This window comes from Ceratotherium simum, chromosome X, assembly GCF_057802395.1.
Source record: "Ceratotherium simum simum isolate JZ-2026a chromosome X, ASM5780239v1, whole genome shotgun sequence".
Taxonomy (NCBI): domain Eukaryota; kingdom Metazoa; phylum Chordata; class Mammalia; order Perissodactyla; family Rhinocerotidae; genus Ceratotherium; species Ceratotherium simum.
In genome coordinates this window covers 29,534,549-29,554,245 of record NC_141940.1, presented here as the reverse complement: position 1 = coordinate 29,554,245, position 19,697 = coordinate 29,534,549, and the positions used below count along the sequence as shown (strand labels likewise).

The following is a 19,697-nucleotide window of genomic DNA, read 5'->3' as shown; positions in this document are numbered from 1 at the left end:
TTTATACATCTTTTGCTGAAGTGGTGTCTACCTGTTGCTCAGTGTGAATTGTTGTAGGAATGTAGTGCAGTGGTGTAGGCTGGATTTCAACTCTGGCTCTGGAACTCAACTATGTGTGTTTACACAAATCACCACCTTTCTAGGCTCCAATTTTCTCATCTTTAAGTGAAAGCAATCATACCACTGATGCCTAGAGGTATTGGGAGGATTAAATGAGATAATACATGTAAAATAATTGGTTAGTGCCAAGCACATAGCAATTCCTAAATCAATATTAGCTATTATTATTATTGTTTTTACCACAACCCCTGAAGAAGATTGGTTCTTCAAAATAACTCCCATAGTTTTCTATTACTCTTTAAAAGAGAATAATCAGAGTTTCCTGAAGAAGTTTTTAGATGTAAAACTTTTGTAGCTAAATTAATGTTTCCAATTTCTAACAATTTATTCAGAGGATAAGTAATAAACTTAAATGAAATGTGGGCTATAGACCTACTTACCACATTCTAGTTATATAGCTTAATGCCAGTCAAAACAGAAAAGCATAGCTTTTCATTGAAGGCTCTTACGGTTCTTGTTTTGTGATAAATAAAGCCACTGTTGATTCTTTCTCCTTTGGAAAATGATCAAAGCACAGCTTATCCCATAAAATAAGCAGAATATCTATGCTATCACCTCTGCAGCTTCCCAGAGCCTTCAAGCTATTCTCCTCTGCTTTTCTTTTCTATTAATGGGCCCCCACTATTTCTTATTCCTAATAGGTGTGAGAGCACAGAAGCAGAAGTTGTTGTCTCTGAAACTTTATTTATAATCTGGGAATGTATCCAAGAATCACAGTGGGACAGATTTCAGGTTCATATTCCTGTCCGAAGCTTTGGAAACTAATCACTATTCCTACCAAAGCCTATACAGTTAATCCAACCTATGTGTCACCCCTATTTCTCCAAGGGTTGTCAAAAAATAAGGAAACACCATCTTTGAAAAGCTGGGTGGAAGGTTCAATGTTGGATGGCCAATTTCAGAAGTCAGAGGTCAGTGACCAAAATTCATGGTGACTGAAAGATTTCCAGAATGCTGCCAGTAACTCCATGCTTACTGTTCCTTCCTCTTGCTCCATTGACCACTGTGGACAAAGACATTCAACAGGATTGGTGGAGTGAATGTAGCTGTTTAAATGAATCCTTCCTGGACACAGATTGTTGAATCTGAGCACCAAACTCTGGGAAGTCCTTGTCTATAACTGTTGCACAGAATGACCCCCATGTGTCTTTGCCGTGGTGTGCCATCCTTCTTTCCAGTAGTGACCAGTTTTAGTCTCCTCCAACGTCTCACACTTGTAGCGGCTGTGTCAATTTAGCTAGGCTAGAAACACAGTTTCCTAGGATTCTCTTCCCTGTGTGGCTCTGAGTTAAGGTTGGCCAGAAGGAAAATTGGGGCAGGATTTGGGAGGTCGAAGTGAAGCAACAGCCATTATGTTCTGAAGTTTGGTGTAAGACCAGGTGCCACTGCCACTTGTGTACACTGGCACTGATCCTCTGTCATGCCTTGTTGGTGTGGGACAGCAGTGGGGCCCGCGGCAACTTTAGCTCGCACAAGATCTCCTCTTCCAGCGTCTCCAGATCCTGGGCCAGGTGCATGCGCAGCGCCATGGAAAAGGATGCCAGCTCCTTCTCCAGGTTGGAGGCAGTAAGAGGCAAATGTAGGTTCCACTATGTCTTCACAGGTTTTAGTTTGTCCTCATGGGTTCAAGTGGATCCTTGCAGGTTCCAGTGTGACCTGGATACAGATGGACCCCATTCTTGACCCCTTAAATCCAGCACCAGCTGATGTTGACTGCGTGCTCACCATGGGCCTTATCTTTATTGCTTTATTTAAACTTCACAACATCGTAGGGCAGATACCATTCTACAGATGTGGCCGTTGAGGCACAGAGAGGTCAGCCTACTTGCCCCGGGTCAGAGAGCAAATAAATGGTGGGGCCGGGCAATCCGCCTCAATAATTTGTGGCTTCTTTCTCTGGTGTGGGCTGATCTGCCTCTCCAGACTGAGAGAACTCACAGCACAATGGCTGAGTCAGGCACCATGACACTCCCCCCACTGCCCAGCACAGGGCCCTGCATAACCAGCAGCCAACATAGGCTTATTGATTGAAGTTCACAGATACAAAAGGTGAGGGAGGAACAAGAAAACATCCTGTCCTTGTTGCAAACCTCCAGAGGATAACAATCTCTCCACTCATAGGCCCTCATGAATAAATAGAGAGTGACTGAAATAGTAAATATAAAGCAGTGTGGTATGGTCTTTCGTAAAGTGTTGTTGGAAATAGTCAATCCGAAAGTGTTACTGCCCATGAGGTAACTACTGCTCTCAAACTTGCAAAGAGTGAGTTAATGATCCGTGCACAAGTCTCACGTCACTTCCTCTCCTCTGCACCAGCACTCGTGTCATTAATAATGAGAAATTTAAAGAATTTATAAACGGAATTAATTAATTACAAAAAATGATTAATGTCCTCCAGGATAAAGGTACCTAAAAGGCTGTTTAATCAAATTCCCTGGTCCCCTCAAAGGCACGTTTGTTGATACAGCAGGCCCAGGCCCTGTCTACTTGCCCTTACTTTTCTGTTCCCACTGGCTCATGGAGGAGGGGCCGCATATGTAAAGCCAAAGAGTGAAACCACTTCATCATCAAGGCAGGGCAGGGCTTGTCTATGAGTGAGATATGGCAATTCCACCCTGGTTTAATTTCTCTTAAAAAGGGGATGATGATATTGATGGTTGTGCTGGTAAAAATTGGATAAATCATGTACAGTGTCAAGCACAGGACCCATGGTAAGAAGTTATTCTCAATATTTGGGGTATTGGCACGTCCCAGGGCACCTGTAGACACCTCTTGAAGAACCATAAAGCCCTCAATGTGGCCTGGCTCTTACTGTCACTTCAAAGTGGGGAAGAAGAATTCAGGAAGATGGTTGACAGAAAGAGAGTGAGATAAGGGAAGGGAAGGAAAGGGAGGGAAGGGGAGGGAAGGGAAGGGAGAGAGAGATGGAGTATAAGAGAAAGAGGCAGCAGTGGGGACGATGGAAACTCTCCCTGGTCAACAACACAGGCCCAGTAAAGGGCAAACATGTGGTTTCCTAAGGCACCTGCAGCCCGATGTGCTGAGCAGAGCCCAGAGGATGTTGCATGCTCCACAGTTGTGTCCAAAGTTGAAGGAAGTGCCCCTTGGATGAAGGGCGTTATTGGGTGCACAAAACACTGGGCAGGGTTCTACACTTGTGCTCTGCCGGGGGTTGGGGATCCTTACTCCTAACCTGGAGTACTTGTTGCTTTCACAAGGGATGGCTTGGGTTTCTTGCACCCTGCATCTGAGCACCCAGAGAGCTCCGCAAACACAGGCCCAAGCTCCCTCTCCCCCGCACCGGTGGAGAGCACGGCTGGCTCTGCTTTCAGCGCATTCTTGCAAAAACCCAGCAAGCAGTCTCCTAGCTCGTTCTTGCCTCTGAATCACTAGCCCGATTCCTGGACCTCGGGGGCGCATGGAAGAGAACCAGAGTCCCATTCGTTCTTGGGGAGGGGAGAGTCCTGCTCCCAGCCCACAAGGCAAGGGAAAGGACCTTCCCTTCAGCGCGCTGGGGCTGCTAGGGGCTCCGCGCTTTCTCCAGCCCTCTGTGTGCATCTCTCGCTCTGCAAGACCCAAGGGCAAGGAGCCCCGCGCCCAGCGGCGGGCCTCGAGGGCCAGGCGGAGAGACTTCTCCCGACATTGCCCCAAGGGCTCCCGGGGTTCGTGTGAGGTCTCGTTGCCCCGCCCCTACCCGCGCCCCAAATCCGCGGGCACCATCCAGCAAAGCCCCTTCCTCAGGCCAGCCCCCCGGCCCCGACGGACGCGGGAGGCGTCAGCTAAGCCGCAAGTTGGAGCTCCCCCGCCCCACACTTGCACGCCCCCTCCCAGCACCCTGCCGGCCAGCGCTCCACCCACTTGCGGGCCCCGCCCCGGCCGCCCGCGCGCCCCAGCAGGTCCCACCCACCGCACGCACGGCGCGACTGGACGTGAGGAGACGAGCAGTCGTCTAAGCCGGAGCCTGTAGACCTGGCCGCTGGAGCCGATGCGCTATAAAGCGAAGCCGGCGCCAGCAAGAGGACCCCGCCCAGGGATGGCCGCGGCTCGCCGCGCAGAGTCTGCGGGGGCGCCCCGCTGCGTCCGCGGCATGGAGCCTGCGCCCGGGGGCAGCCGCCGGGGAGTCGTGGAGCTCCGGGAAGAACTGCAAGGTGAGTGCCTGGACCGGGACGGGTGCTTTGGGCAACTCGAGGAAACGTCCTTTCCCTGGGATACGCTGGTTACAGGATGCCGCCTCTGGTCTCAACTCGCGGCCCTTCCCGTCCCTCTACTCTCTTTTTGCCTTTCCCCTTTTGCAGACATGAAGGCTCCCATGATCTGAGTGATTGTAGCGGGAGGAGATGAGGAGGAAACACCGTCCGAACTGTGGCGGAGCGCGGGCGGGACGAGGGAGGGGCGGCGGCGGCGGCCGGGACCCCAGGAAGCAGCAGCAGCAGGTGCTGACCTCTCCAGGTCCCTGAGGGGCCGAAGCCTGGCGCCAGGGAGCAGTGCCTGTACCGCAGCACGTTCACCCTCTTGCAGCTAAAGATGGAAAGCATTTTACACCGCACTGAGTGCCCCGACAGGTTCCTGCTGTATAGTTTGCTCCTGGAGGTGCCTAGTTCTCTAGGGAGCTCGGTTGTCTCGGGATTCCTCTGGCTCTCTTCCAGAATCCCTTCTCTCCTCTTCGAAGCTAAAAGCCGCCTAGAGTGCCCAAGGCCACCAAGGCCCCCTCTCGCAGGACTCCGGGGTCGGGGGACTAGCTACTGGGCATCAAGGTAAATATTTTCATGCAGTATTTAAATACATCAAGTAGGGAAACTTTGGCCAGAGGCCTGTTTTGTAAATAACGTTTTATTGGAACTGTGCTTGAGGCACGGTGGAGCAAGTGCACGGTCAGATCCTACCTATATCTAAATTTTGATAACTTTTTCATCATGGATTATTTTTTGTATTAATTTTGTTATTTGTTAAATTTGTTAAAACATTATCTTGATTACTGATTTTTTTGGTGCCACATTAAATTTTGCGTGGGAGGGAAAACCACCCCCTAAAGCAAGCCTCGAACTGGGTATTACAGAAAAGTGTACTGGGGTGGGGGGCATGAGGGGGACAGAAATTTTAAAACAAGCATGAAATAACATCCATATATTTAATTTCATTTACATATCTGAATATTGAACATTTGTGATTATCTCCTCTCAGAAAGGAGATTGCAATATGCATGGATGTGACTGACGCCAAGGTGCTGGTCAGTAAACCTGAAAAAAGCAACTTGGCAGGGCCCCATTCTAAAACCTGCTTCAGGACTTGGACACCTTTGTCCTGGACATTCTCACACTGGTTTGTTTTTATTGTCTTTTCCATGATTGGAAAATAAGTTTTGAACTTTGGGGGCTTTAAGGGATAGAAAATGGGATAAGTAAATTCCAGATTACGGAAATTGCCCATTACCAGTGGGAACATGAGTTTCTAAAGGGGAAAAAAATAGAACTGAACCACTTTTCCTACACCTGTACCACATTTATATAATTTTTTTACAATAAAGTTCAACTCCTCTGATATAAGAAAAAATTTATATTGAAGTATATGGGGAAGCCATTCTGGTTTGCATTTGATTTGGCATGAATTTTATTTGAACCAAAGAAGCCTGACTTATCGCCTGTCAAATATATATTGTACATCTGCTTTAATCATTATCCTAAAGTAAAGAGTGTACTTTTTGAAGAATAAATGTCTCCCTTCCTATGACACTAGGGTCATGTTGACCCACTGTGTAGGTGCTAATCTGTAACAAACATCTCCTTGAACCTTTGAAGGAATGTATCCCTGTCATGTTTGATGTATGTCTCTGTTTTGAAATGGTATATAACTGGGCTGAAAATCACTCTTCTCCAGAGCTCTTTCTTCCCTTGTGAAGGCTGCAGCTTCTAGGCTACAGTCCTCAGTTTGGCTCAAATAAAACTCTCTTCCTTTCTTTTACAATAGAATGATTATTGATTATCTGCGTCGATACCTCCTAACACAAGTATCCTTTAGGGAGGATGTTAGCCTGAGGAGCTGGGTTATAAGAGGGTTCAATTGTACTAAATTATTTAAAATATTTAAAACCAAGCATAACCTCTAAGCTAAAATGAGTGATTTTGTAATTATTTCACCACTGGCACAAGGGAGTAACTTGTCCACGGAACACACTATATGAGTAACTAATAGCTGTGTGGTTACACTGAGACTGATGGGGGGAGATGGCTTCAAGTCCAAGTCCTCCTGCTGTTGTTTTTAAGCATTTGGTAAAACAATGTAGGGAGTGGCATCCCTAAATTTGTCTAAAAAAACAAAACAAAAAAAGAACAATTATGAATACAATTCCACTAACCTAAAAAGGGTGAAAATGAGAATTCTAATATATGGTCAAAATATGCCTTGCAGATTCCACACAAATTCAATGATATGAAACTACCAAATGCCTACGTGAATATTCTCTTGAGGAATTTCTAGCATCTAAGGATTTTTTTCCCTTTGGTGGCACAATTATAACAGGTGGGTTTTGTGGAATTTATTTGGTGCTGGTGGGGTGGCTGTCAGTTCAGGGTAGATTTTGTACCTGTGTTAATCTGAAGTACTTTTTCATTTCTTAAGTAGAGATAACTTATTTGTAGGTCATGGGATCAAAAGGTGACTACTTGAGATGATAGAAAACCATAAGTTGTATCAAAGAAGTATTGGTGGGGGCAGTGGAATGAGGATAGGATCAGCTTATGCTTTGCTGCAGAGATTGCCTAAGTGCAGTGATGGAAACGGGCTGCGGACCTGGTGGTGGGGCATCCAGAAAAGCAGCCCAATAAAGCAGGCCACTGAGGGCTGGCACCCTAAGGCCGCGGGCTGGGCTCACAGTCAGGTCTGGCCGGGGCTTGGGAGGGTCAGGCCTCTGCTTTCTGAAGCAGGCAAAGCAAAGCAAATTTTTTAAGAAAAACTTAAAAGTTTGGTGACTTGCTTTTCCTGAGTTTACATAGTGGTCTCTCTCTCTCTCTCTTTTTTTTTTTAGCTGAGGAAGATTCGCCCTGAGCTAACATCTGTTGCCAATCTTCCTCTTTTTGTAATGTGAGCCGCTGCCACGGCACAACCACCGGCAGACAGTGGTGTAGGTTTGCGCCCAGGAACTGAACCTGGGCCACAGAAGCAGAGTGCATTGAACTTTACCAATAGGCTATCAGGGCTGGCCCTACATAGTGGTATCTTAATGGAGCTCTGAAGGGAAAAGGAGCCACAAGAAATAAATTAGGGAAAGAAAATGCTCTCATCTATTTCCAAACTCTACAGCGTGAATTCTCCCAAGAAACACTTAACATATGCTTTTCCCCCTCTCTTTTGCAAATAGACCCATTTTATGTAACCAGTATTGGGAATAGGGACCTAATATTGGCCCAGATGACAGCCTACTGTGGGCTCTGGCTGTTCAGGGAGGTTTGACCACTGGTACATTTGAATCGCCCCAAAATAAGCTCTATTACACTGGCCCTCTTTAGACTATATACTCATGCAGAGGAAGGATTCTAAATCCTAAAATTGGAGAGCAAAAGCATGGAGTCAGGCAGGGAGAGGAAGCCTACAGTGTCACAATTTGTACTTTGGGAATTTCCAAAGGATTAAATACAATGTAAATCCCATTAACTAGGATGCTGAGTGGACAGAGGTTTAATTGACATGATTTTGTTTTGTTTTTGAATAGTTACCAGGCATTTAGGGAAAAGCCTTGTGTGACCCTCACCTCCACATTGTTGTTGGATTTTTAAATTAATTAATTTTTATTGAGATATAATTGACATAACATTAAATTAGTTTCAGGCATACAACATAGTGATTCGATATTTGTATACATTGCAAAATATCACCATAAGTCTAGTTAATATCCATCACCATACAGTTACAAAAATTTTTTTCTTGTGCTGAGAATTAAGATATACTCTCTTAGCAACTTTCAAATATGCAATACAGTATTATTAGCTATAGTCACCATGCTGTACATTACATCCCTATGACATTTATTTTATAACCGGAAGTTTGTACTTTTTGACCTCCTTCACTCATTTCTCTCACACCTCCCCACCTCCACCGACTCTGGCAACCACCAATCTGTTCTCTGTATCTATGTGCTTGGTTTGTTTTTTAGATTCCACATATAAGTGAGATCACACAGTATTTGTCTTTCTCTGACTTATTTCACTTATTTAGCATAGTGCCATCAAATGATGTTGTCGCAAATGGCAAGATTTCATTCTTTATGGCTGAATAATATTTTACTGCGTATATATATATATATATATATATATACACATACACACACACCACATTTTCTTTATCCATTCATCCATTGATGGACACTTAGGTTGTTTCCATATCTTGGCTATTGTAAATAATGCTAAATGAACATGGGGTGCTACACTGTTGTTGACTTTGTTCTAAAATGCCTAGTTCCACTCTCTTGCCTTATGAACTGGTGATAGAACTGGGATCTCCTAGGTGAGGAGTAGAGCTGGCAGGGCCTAGGGTGCTCCACCATCCCAGGCAATATCACCTTCCATCCAGAATCCTGAACTTGTGGCTAGAACAGGGTTACCTCACAGTGTCCTGAACCCAGGAAGGTTGGAGGGTGGAGGCAGGCTGGTGCATGCAGAATTGACAATGGTATGCCTCTTTTCCTCCGAACTACTGGCTGGGCAGAAATTGAGTTTTAATGAATTTGAACCTAGTTAGGTTGAACTTTCCTTAGCATTAAAGGTTGAAATAATCAAGGCAGTGTCCAGAGCTTCAGCAACTCTCATGTCCCAGCTAGACAAGACACAAACCCTTCTGGCCCCCTTGCCAGACTACCTTTTTAACTCGCAAGAGGTTTCAGAGGATGAATGACTCTTTAGTCATCCTTGAAGGAAACCTTCTGTCTAAAAATCCTGTGCTCCTCTTGATTAGTTACTTCAGACTGAAGATGGGCTTTTCAAATAGGGAGCTGTTTCCCTTAGTACAACTTTAAAACGGGTCTAGTTTTTACCATGCTCAGCTGCCCCCACCCCATCACCCGGGTGACACTATCTCTAGTGAGGAGGGGACAGAGCAGCAGGTCAGCTGATGATCTACTATTATGATACTAACATTTTTTTATCCTGTTACCAGGCATAGCATTAACAGCAAGAACACAGTGCAATTCACTAGCTAGTCTTACAGCCAAGACCTGGAAAATAAAGAATACTAAAAGTGGGAGGATGGAAACAAACCAATAAGCCTAGACTAGAGCTTGGCACATATTCCACACTCACCAAGGGTGAGCTGAAGAGAGGGTGTACAGTATTAACTTTCCTAAGATATTTTAGCAATAATGAAATAGCTTCTCCCATTGTGGTTTAAAATCTCAACAGCATATAGATTTGCATGTTGTGTTTTTCTATTATGACATTAACTGTTCAATATACTAAACCAATCCATTTTTTCCCTCTGATTTAAGGTTTGGTTTAAAACTAGGAAGGCCAAGTACTGGAGACATCAGAGGGCTTTAATTCTCAGAAATATGGCCCCCGTTGCCATGGGTCACCCTGTCATGATAATCTTGGATGGACCCTATAACGCCATTTTTGTTCTGGAACCCAAATGAAGTTGGGTTCCTCTGGTGCCACTGCAGCCCAGAACACCCAGGCCACACAAGTGGGGTTAGTAGCGTATGGATAGGAACTGCTAAGGAATGGCAAGGACACCTCCTTTCATGAGGTGATATCCCTGAGTCAGTATCAACAGGCCCTGTACTTCTCAGATACATACATGTGCAAGACAGGGTGAGGTAAGTCCCTGGTGAGAACAGTGTGTTGCAAGAAAGGGCCGCACTCCATTCATGCTAAGGAGCTCAGGCACAATCCTAGACTCTAAAGAAATCTTCCTAAGAAGCTACTCATAGGGGTTTATGGGAAGTTGGCATCCAAGCTTTCATCTAGTATGCTCCGAATTCTGTTCACTGCCCTCCTTTTGTGGAGGACATAGGAGAACAGAAACCATTCTGGCCTAAACGTCTTGCTGCTTCAAAGGAAACACAAGAGGAGACTCCATCAAGGCCGGAGTGAGACTCTTCTCCCTTTTTTCCCCTCCCCCCATCACAGAAGCTATGTTATTGCGCCTTCCCTAGCTCAGAAGTGATGATCACACCTTGAAATGTATTTTGTCTCATTTGACATCCTTCAGAGGACCCTGGTTCCTGATGATTAAACACTAAAAGGGAACCTTTTGGTTTAGTGCTGCTGGAAGCAAGAGGAAGGAGATGGTCCCCTGATTAATATTCTAGATTAATGGATCACTGAAAAGAAGCAGTCAGACCTTGGCTTTCTTCATGCTGTCTTCCTCATGTGAAACTGCCAGGCTAGAAAACAACAAAAATAAAAATGGACTGTGATAAGAATTGAGGAATTACTGTTAAATTTCTTAGGCATTGTAATGATATTGTGGTTATGTTTTTTCTAAAAAAAGAATGTCTATCTTTTAGAGAAACATGCTGAACTGTTTATAAATGAAATGATATCTAGGATTTGTTTCAAAATAATTGCGAGGTGTGGCAACTTCCCACAAGTTGATAATTGTTCAAGATGGGTGATGTGTACATGGGAGATCATTATTCTATTCTCTGTACTTTTATATATATTTGACCTTTCCCATAATAAAGAAAAAAAGAGACCTCTAAAACCTTAATACCTTTGAGCAGATAAATATGCTTTTGCTGTCCCATTTGTTGTTACAGAGAAATTCACTCATTCAAATATTTACATGAGGAACCATGCTAGGCACTGGGAGCACAGAAATTAAAGTCACACTATAGGGAATTATTATTAATTTATTGGGTGAGATAATGGTATTATGGTTAAGTAGGAAAATGTTTTGTTTTTAAGAGTTGCAAACAGAAATATTTAGGGTGGCAGGGTGATATTTGTAATTTACTTTGAATATGTCAGCAAAAAACCCATATTTGAAACGAATATGTCATAATACTAACAATTGTTAAAAACCTAGGTGATATGTACATGGTATTATACTATTCCCTTTACTTTTCTGAATGTTTGAATATTTTCGTGATGAAAAGAGAAAAACACCTATGTGTGTGTTTGGGGGGGATGCTTTCCAGGAACTCAGTCTAATGGAGGAGACAGAGGCAAAGAGTGAACTAGCATCCAGGGTGAGAGAGGGAAGCACGGGGTGCTATGGACATACAGAGGAGTCTCAAAATTGGGCTGATTTGGGGAGGATGGCTGAGGAATGGTTGACCAGGAAAAGGTGACTCTCAAGCTAGTTATTTTCAGTCAGTTTTATTACGAAAGGAATGCGTGCCCATTGTTGAATGAGTAAGCCGAGCTGCGTGCAGGGAGAGACTGCCATTGTAGCAGACAGACTCTGCACCATGTAACAGAGTTGAGAGAAAGAATGTGGCATACCGAGGAAACAGAAAGTTGTGCTCAGGCTACAGAGGATGCTGCGAGAGGGAGTGACAGGGTATATGTCATTAGAGAGGGACCAATCAGCGTCTGAACCTTACCCTGAAGGTTTTGGAGAGCTACTGAAGGATTTTAAGTAGGGCCTGACTTGCTCAGATGTGTGCTTTAAGAAAGTTCAGTCTTCCAGCAATGAGGAAGAAAGGCGACAACGGGGGCCAGGAAACCAGGGCGACATCAGAGGAAGGGGCGCCTTTGTGTAATGTGTCCCCAGAGGAGGTACCCTCTGTCAATCATCAGCCAGGAGAAGGCACAAAGAGGTGGCTTTTGTGATGCGCCACCCCACAGGGGGTGTCCTCCATAAATGAGCTGCCAGCCTGAAGGGGTCCTTGATGGTGTGCCTTTTTGAAACTGTACAAAGGTGCTGACTGAGTGTGAGAATTACACAAAAGAGCCCTTCCACAGGGCTGATGCAGCCCTGTATGGCTTGGTTTGGCACCACATGTCTCACAGACCAACCCCAAGTTAGTTCGGTGCCACATGCCTTATACAACTACACACAACCAATCTGGAGTCACACTGCTTAGGGCTGCATCCCAACTGTGTGAGCTTGAGTGTGGTACTTATAACCTGCTCTGTGCCTCCATTTCCCCACCTCTAAGAAGTATCCTACAGTTACTGTGTGCATTAACTAGAGATAATGAACATCAAGCACTTAGCAGGGTGCCTGGCACAAAGTCAGTGAGGATTCAAAAACTCTTGGCTATTATTATTGTTTTTAAGAACCTTCTTCTAAAAATAAGCTTTAAGAAGTAAAACTAGTTTTTTTTGTGTGTGTGTGTGACGGAGATCAGCCCTGAGCTAACATCTGATGCCAATCCTCCTCTTTTTTTTTTTTTTTTGCTGAGGAAGATTGGTACTGAGCTAACATCCATGCCCATCTTCCTCTACTTTATATTGGATGCCGCTACAGCATGGCTTGACAAGCAGTGCATAGGTGCGCGGCCAGGATCTGAACCTGCGAACCCCGGGCCACCGCAGTGGAACGTGCGCACTTAACTGCTTGCGCCACCAGATTGGCCCTGTAAAACTAGTTTTGAAGCAGGGCTTGCAGAATGATGTTGGTTTTCTTACCACTGGAGTCTGTTTCAGAATCAGAGTCACTGTCACTGTCATCAGAATACTTCTTGTGTTTTCTTTTAGATGATTTTTTCTTTCTCCTTTTCCTGGATCTTTCTTTTGAATGACTAGACTTCTTCTTCTTTTCTTCTACATAAAATACAAATAAAAAACTAACTTCTAAAGAAGTATTTCTGAGCATCAATTTTATTGTATTTGAAATACTTAAAAGGAATATATGATAGGCAATTTGAGTAAAAGCAAAGCCTAAAATTCAACTATTTATAAACTTATTTTTTAACTTCTCAACAAAGTTCTGTATTTAAAAAATACCTTCTGAAGAAGAAGCTGAGGTGGTGATTTTCTTTGGTTTTTCATCCTCTACTGGTGTATGTTCATCAGAGCTGAATTTAAAGAAAATGGTTGTAAGAATCAGAAAAGTGATGAAATATGGACCCTAGAGTATAAGAATACAGACTTAAAATTTTTCAGTAGTGACATTGACTGTCCAAGAGCCAGGAAAAGCAAGCACTGGACTGCTTTTGTAAGAGAACACCTTCATGATAGTGTAATAATCACTTACACTTGCGTAATGCTTTACAGCTTACAAAGTGCTATTCAAACCGAAAGCGGCATGGAGGATTTATATTTTCAGAAGAAACCACAGGACAAAAGTAAGCAAACAGGAACCATAAGGAAAGATGAAGGAAACTGGAGACGAGAAGGCTGCGGGAAGACTTTATCATAGTTTTATTCCATGTGTGTAATGGGCATACGGTAGAGCAGCAACTGTTCTTTCTCCACAGAGCAGGAAGAACCTAACACACTACATTGTAAAGAGATTTCATTCTGTTGTAGAGAATTCTGTTAAAATAGAGTACTGTAGAGTACTGTTAAAATTCTATAATCGTTTAGAAAGGTAATTCCTATTTCATATAATCTTTTCCTCTGAAGATCACATATGGAATAATTTAGGTACTGCCTAGAAAATTATTTTTAGGGTGCCTTCCAACTCTAATTCTTTGAGTTCAGATTCTTATACGGGTATCTGTAAGAACAAGTTTCTGAAAATAATGTTTTATCACCCTGTCACAAATTACAAGTTTACCTCCGGTCAAGCACATTATCTCAACTCAATCTAAAGTAGACACAGAAACAGAAGAGAGGGAAGAAGTAGCTTATGAATAGCACCAAAGAGAAAAGAAACAAGGAAAAGAAGCATGAAGCCTTCAGATAGTATTGGATATTGGACAATTAACTAAACAAATCCATACTGGCATATTCATTTTAAAAATCCCTCCATAATGCTAAAATCGGCATGCAATCTGCTATTGGGTTAGTTGAGAAAAAAATTCAAAATAATATAAATGTATTATTTGTTTTAACACTGAACCCTTCTATGAATAAGAAATTAGCACCCCATGAATTATAATTTAAAGAAAACAAATAGCATGCTAAAATCCACTGGCAACATGTTTTAATTCTTAGGTACGTTCCATGTTTTTAAAACTTAAAGGATATAAAAGGATAAATCACAAGAAAGAAGAAAACTGTGAGATGTACTTAAAGTTCTTCGCTTATTAAAAAATTTGACAATAGACTCCGGATTTAACAAATGTTATAACATATTTTTAAAATACATTTTTTAACAACTTACTCTGGTTCAGGATTGTATTAGTCAGCTAGGGCCATAACAAAATACTAGATGGGGTGGCTTAAACAACAGAAATTTATTTTCTCACCATTCTGGAGGTTAAAAGTCCAAGATCAAGGTGCCATCAGGGTTGGTTTCTGGTCAGACCTCTCTTCCTTGCTTGTAGCCTGCGCCTTCTTGTTGTGTCCTCATGTGGCCTTTCCTCTGTGCTCACGTGGAAAGGGAGGAGGGGAGAGGCAGAGAGAGAGAGAGAGAGAGAATTCTGGTATCTCTTCCTCTTCATATAAGGACACCAGTCCTATTAGGGTCCCATCCTTATGACCTCATTTAACCTTGATTACCTCCTTAAAGGGCCCTATTGCCAAATATGCCTCACTTTGAGGGTTAGGGCTTCAACATATGAATTTTGGAGGGACATAATTCAGTCTATAACAAGGATTCTTTGGAGAATGTCCTCATACTTAAGGATTTCCCAGTTCTCCAATCCTCTCCCACTTACTCTCCCAGAAGATATAGGCATGTAAATTATAACTCAATGGCTGAATTGTTTTATATATATATAAAATAAAATTCAAGAGGACCAGTTAAGTCCTATTTTCCCTTTATGTTTTAAACTTAAATTAATAAAAACTTGGTTTAAATGTAAACTCAACAGTTAGGATCTGATGTTCTGATAGCACTATCAAACGGTACAGATTACAGACAGCCTGAGCAGCTGGGCTAGAAATGCAGCCTGGGAGGCTGTCAAGTGCATCCCTTCTGCTGCACGCATGACATAGCTCCTAATTGCTCATTTCACCTTCTCTAGTATGTGACAAACAGTTTTACATTTGCAAATAACTTCATTTGTTTACACATATTTATGAAAGGAAAAGGAATTCTGTTTCAATTTGGTTAAAACTTTAGTTTTCAGAAATCTAGGAATTAGTAAAGACAATGTAAAAAAACTGAAGCACTAAAAGAAGTAGAAAATAAAGGGAGCTCTGAAAAGAAAAGTTCTATATGACAAAAGTTGTATTCAGTGAGATTCAGGGTTTGTTCTGTCTCTCTGTTTTCCCTTTAGTTCCTTTGTGAAAAAGGAATACATTGTCTATCTGCTCTTTGGAGGACACTAAAAATTTTTTTTGTTTTATTATAATGTTTATCATTTATTCTGTTTTAATTTTTGCTGTTACTCATAAACTGGAAAAAAAAAAAACAACAACTAACAGAGGCTCAATTCCCCAAAGTTTAGCTGCTTATATCTCTATTTGTTTTTTTTAAAAAAATCCTTACAAAATAAATATATTTGGTTTCATTATTTGAATAAATTATTTTTTACATCTTTATTGAGGGGAAATGGTATTACAACTATGCAGAGTTGGACTCAGAGGGTCTCCTACTTCAAGAAGCAGACAATCTAAAAGTAAACATACAAATAACAATTCTTGGAATATATAAGTATAGGGCCAATTATGCCTGCCAGACTGTAAAGACACACAGTCCTTGTGGTGTAAAGCCTAAAATTAAGGCCCAATATTGTTACCAAACCAGGTTCGTTTTTGCCCATTGCCTGGAAAGCCAAACGCAAGATGATGAGATTGCAGCAGAGAGAGGGTTTTAATCACAAGGCAGCCAAGCGAGGAAGAGGGAGAATGAGTCTCAAATCCACCTCCTTGAAAATGGGGGCTCAGGGATATTTACGAGGTAGGGGGCAAGGCGGTCTAAAATGTGGAGATAGATGACTGGAGGTGAGGTAATTGATGATCTGTGCAAGCGTAGTCAAACTTCATGCCCCGTCATAGGACGCATGTTTGCAAAATGGTGGTGTTAGCATGATCTGAGGGTGGAGTTTTTAGCCTCTTGACGTCAAAAGGTCACTTATCCAGCATCTGCACAAGCCCACTTGATGGGTTGGTGGTCTCAACTAGCCTGAACTGGACAAGGGGGTCCTAATTCCTGAGAAACAGCTCAAGCGCCCATTACCATGGTGATCCAGGTGCCAGGGGGATGTTATCTATGGGAACCTAGTGGCAGTCAGATAGCATATTGCCTAAGCAGCACAGTTAACAATCAGCGGGTGAACAACTAAAAGCTACAATCAGTAATTGCAAAAAGGAAAAAAAAAAAAAAACTTTAGTTACTAGCTACTTAATCATCAATGGCTACCTGTTGACCAGTTTCAATATTATGTGCTGCCTTCACATCTGCGGAAACCAGTAGGGCCTCCAATGGCCTAACTGCAAATTCCCCTCCTCACTCTGCTCCTGCAGATAAAGTCCCTTAGGCAAACAACCCTCTTTATTAAAGGGACCAGGCATAGTTCCAGATGATCCCCTGGTAGTGGGTCTCAGGACCCTGCCAGCCTGTGGATCTCATCTGTCCACTATCAGGTGTCCTGCATTCAGCTGCCCCATAACCCTAGGGAGGGAATTCCTCCCTCACCAACAGAGTTGAACAGGAGACCATTAAAACAGTCCCTGCTGCTATCTGGTTTCATGTGTTCTCTTAAGATAAATTATATTCTACATGCACAAGTGCAAATTTCATCCAAGCTATTCTCACATCTTTTGGTTAGGATTCTAAAATAAGAAGCTGTTTGTTTTTTGACTAACACAGACTGGGGGAGAATCTTTGTGAAACATTTAACTTGGAGAGGTGGGTCTCCAATGTAACTCAGGGCTATTTTTTACTGTTTCTGCTCCCAGGCATGAAACCCTAATAGCTAACACGGAGTATGTATTATGTTCCAGGCATTAAACCATTACAACAACCCTAAAAATGTCAGCACTGTTTTTATCCCCTTTTTACAGGTGAAAAAATGATGCTTAGAGAGGTTAAGTAACTTGCCCAATGTTTTGACTTGGTTAAATTAACATTTGTTAAGTGGAGCACAGGATGCCAGATGGTGAGCTCAAGTTCAACAACAGGCCACAAGAGAAATTGAAATAGAGTAGTTTATTACTCACAGGTCCTGGAGGAAGTACACAGCACGCATCAAGGGGCCACACCGGAAGGTCAAGGCAGACTGCAGACAGAGGCAGGAGCTGGGGCACCTGCCTTTGTTAGGGTCTGTGAGTGGAGTACTTTGGAGTTCCCAGGCTAGGGCCAGATGAGTTAACTTAAACCAAAAGAGTGGGGTTTTGGTAAGCCCCACGAGGGTCTTATCTAAGGGGCCCACAAGGCATACAGGTGCTAGGAGGCAGGGGAGACTGTTGATCACGAGGGCTGTTGGGGAAGTCATAACAGGAACTTACAGTTGCTTGTGACTCTGAGGGTTGCTAGCTAGGGCATGTACTTGCATGAGGGGGCTAGTGTCAGTTTAAGGTCCCTGCAAGCCACTTGGGCAAACAAAATGGATGCCAAGGCAGCAATACCATGTAGTGGCTTAGCTAAACTCGAGACATCCAAGGTCACACAGGTATTAAGTGGCAAAGCAGTCTGAATCCAGCAACTATCCTCCTCCTCCATACCTTATTACCTCCCACTGGTGGAAGAAAAAGACTCAAGACATCTCCCAACTGCTGTAATTTCAACCTACCCCTCAATGCCTGTAATGTTTTTAAATTTTTCATTTTATAACACATTCAAGGCACTCAGTATGCTACTTGACACATTCAATAAACATTAGATATGAATACTCCCACAGCAATAACTATAACTCTTTTTCTTCTCCTTATTTTCCCACTCCAATACTCACTTTCATTAGAGGAAAACTGATCTCATCCTCCCCTCATTCCTCAAGATCAAGATTGAGACCACTTAATAAGACCTTTCTCAAGGTAGCATCATCTGCAGTTTGGCACAGCACTTTTCCTACATTCATCCAATTATGTCTTGGAGGAAGGTTTTCCTTCTTTCCAATTTAAACCCTTAATCTCAACCCTTTCCAACTCCCTACAAAGAATTTCCACTTACACATCCTGTCATCATCGAAAACTGATCTGTTCGTTCATTTGACACACAATGGTTGAGCTCTTACTAAGTGCCAGGCACTATGAATTCTGTGATGAATAAAATCGGGCTCCTCCTTTCCACGAACTCAGAGTAGTGGAGAATAAAAACACGCTCACAAATGAAAGGACAAAGCCAAAACTTGCTATACACAGGTCTGCGACCCTATACACATGTCCGCTACAAGACCAGAGGTGGAAACAGGTGGAGGGAGACCAAGACACTGTACTAAGGGGCCCAAGAATGAGTGAGCATGTAAGGGAGGAAAAGGGTGAATAAGGGGCTGCCATGGATAGACCGAAGAAAAAGATGGAAATGGGCGCGAGGAAGGTAGAAGGGAGTGAAATGCGAACGGTGAGAAAGCGGGACGCAAGATGAAGCGGATTTGGAAGGCACGCGGGCTCCTCAGAGCCAAGGGGCCCTCCCTCTCACTCACCTTCTCCCTCTCCTTGTCCAGGAGTCTACGCCGCGGCCTGTCACTCCCGTAGGGGCCGCAACAAGCAGACGAGGAGGCAGAAGGCAGGGGGTGCCCCGCGGCGCAGAGGGCCGCTGTCGCGAACGATGCCACAAGCAGGAGCGGTAGGGCTCGTCTGGGGAGCCTGGGCTGAGGCCGTTCCGGTCCCCGGACCGAGAGCAAGAGTGCGGGGGGAGCGGGCGGATTCGCTGGGCTCGGAGCTCTCGGACCAACTGCGACGCTTCCCCGGAACCCGAGGCCTCCCGCTCCGGGCTGCGGGAGCCAGACCCCGGAGCCATCCCTGCCGCGACAACAGAGAACACTCTCACGAGCCTGGGAAGATTTCGGTCGCTTTGACGACCAGAACCCGCCGCTGCGCAACTCCTAGAGCTGAGGAACCCCTGGAAACCGTCACCGGTACGTCGGCAAAACCCTTCCCCAGGCCTACGTGGCATCCAGCCGAAGTGAAAGGAGTGTGTGTATCCGTGTACATAAGCCGCCGCTGCAATCGGTTCCGCGCATCCTTCCGGTTCCGCATGAGGCTCACCAGATCTAACTTGGATCGGAGACAATGTCTTTCTTAGCCTCGTACTTGAAATAGCTGAAAGGAAGGATGACAGACCACAGGATACATTTCACAGAGTGGCCGTATTAACAACACAGTCAAGTCTGCTTCTGTTTCAGGTGCCTTCTGTGCGTGCGTGTGTGTTACATATTCTATAATATTGGGTGCTTACTGTCTCATATGTGTATATGTATATATGTATGTATACATAATATATGCACAGATATGTGCATATATATGTACATATAGAATATATAGGAATGGCTCAAATCGAATTACATATTTTTTATGAGTCTATCTTGAATTAAAAGAAAAATCTAAAGAAAAGGCACAAAGTATTTCCTAAGCAGCTGACTGTGTTTGTTTTCAGTTGTCAGATATAGCAAAAAGAAAAAATACAGTAGGCCCACTTACATTTGA

At 43.6% G+C, this 19,697-nt stretch overlaps 1 protein-coding gene across 1 annotated transcript; it reads left to right on the top strand.

Annotated features, from left to right (window-relative positions):
* Window positions 1-4,024: 4,024 nt before the first annotated feature.
* LOC147911787 (uncharacterized) lies at window positions 4,025-19,274 on the top strand. The gene is given in 6 exon segments (XM_087426412.1): window positions 4,025-4,268; window positions 4,416-4,874; window positions 5,302-5,475; window positions 13,275-13,345; window positions 18,716-19,183; window positions 19,186-19,274. Coding segments are annotated over 5 exon segments (1,026 nt in total). The 5' UTR covers window positions 4,025-4,268; window positions 4,416-4,644; the 3' UTR covers window positions 19,269-19,274.
* Window positions 19,275-19,697: the final 423 nt, after the last annotated feature.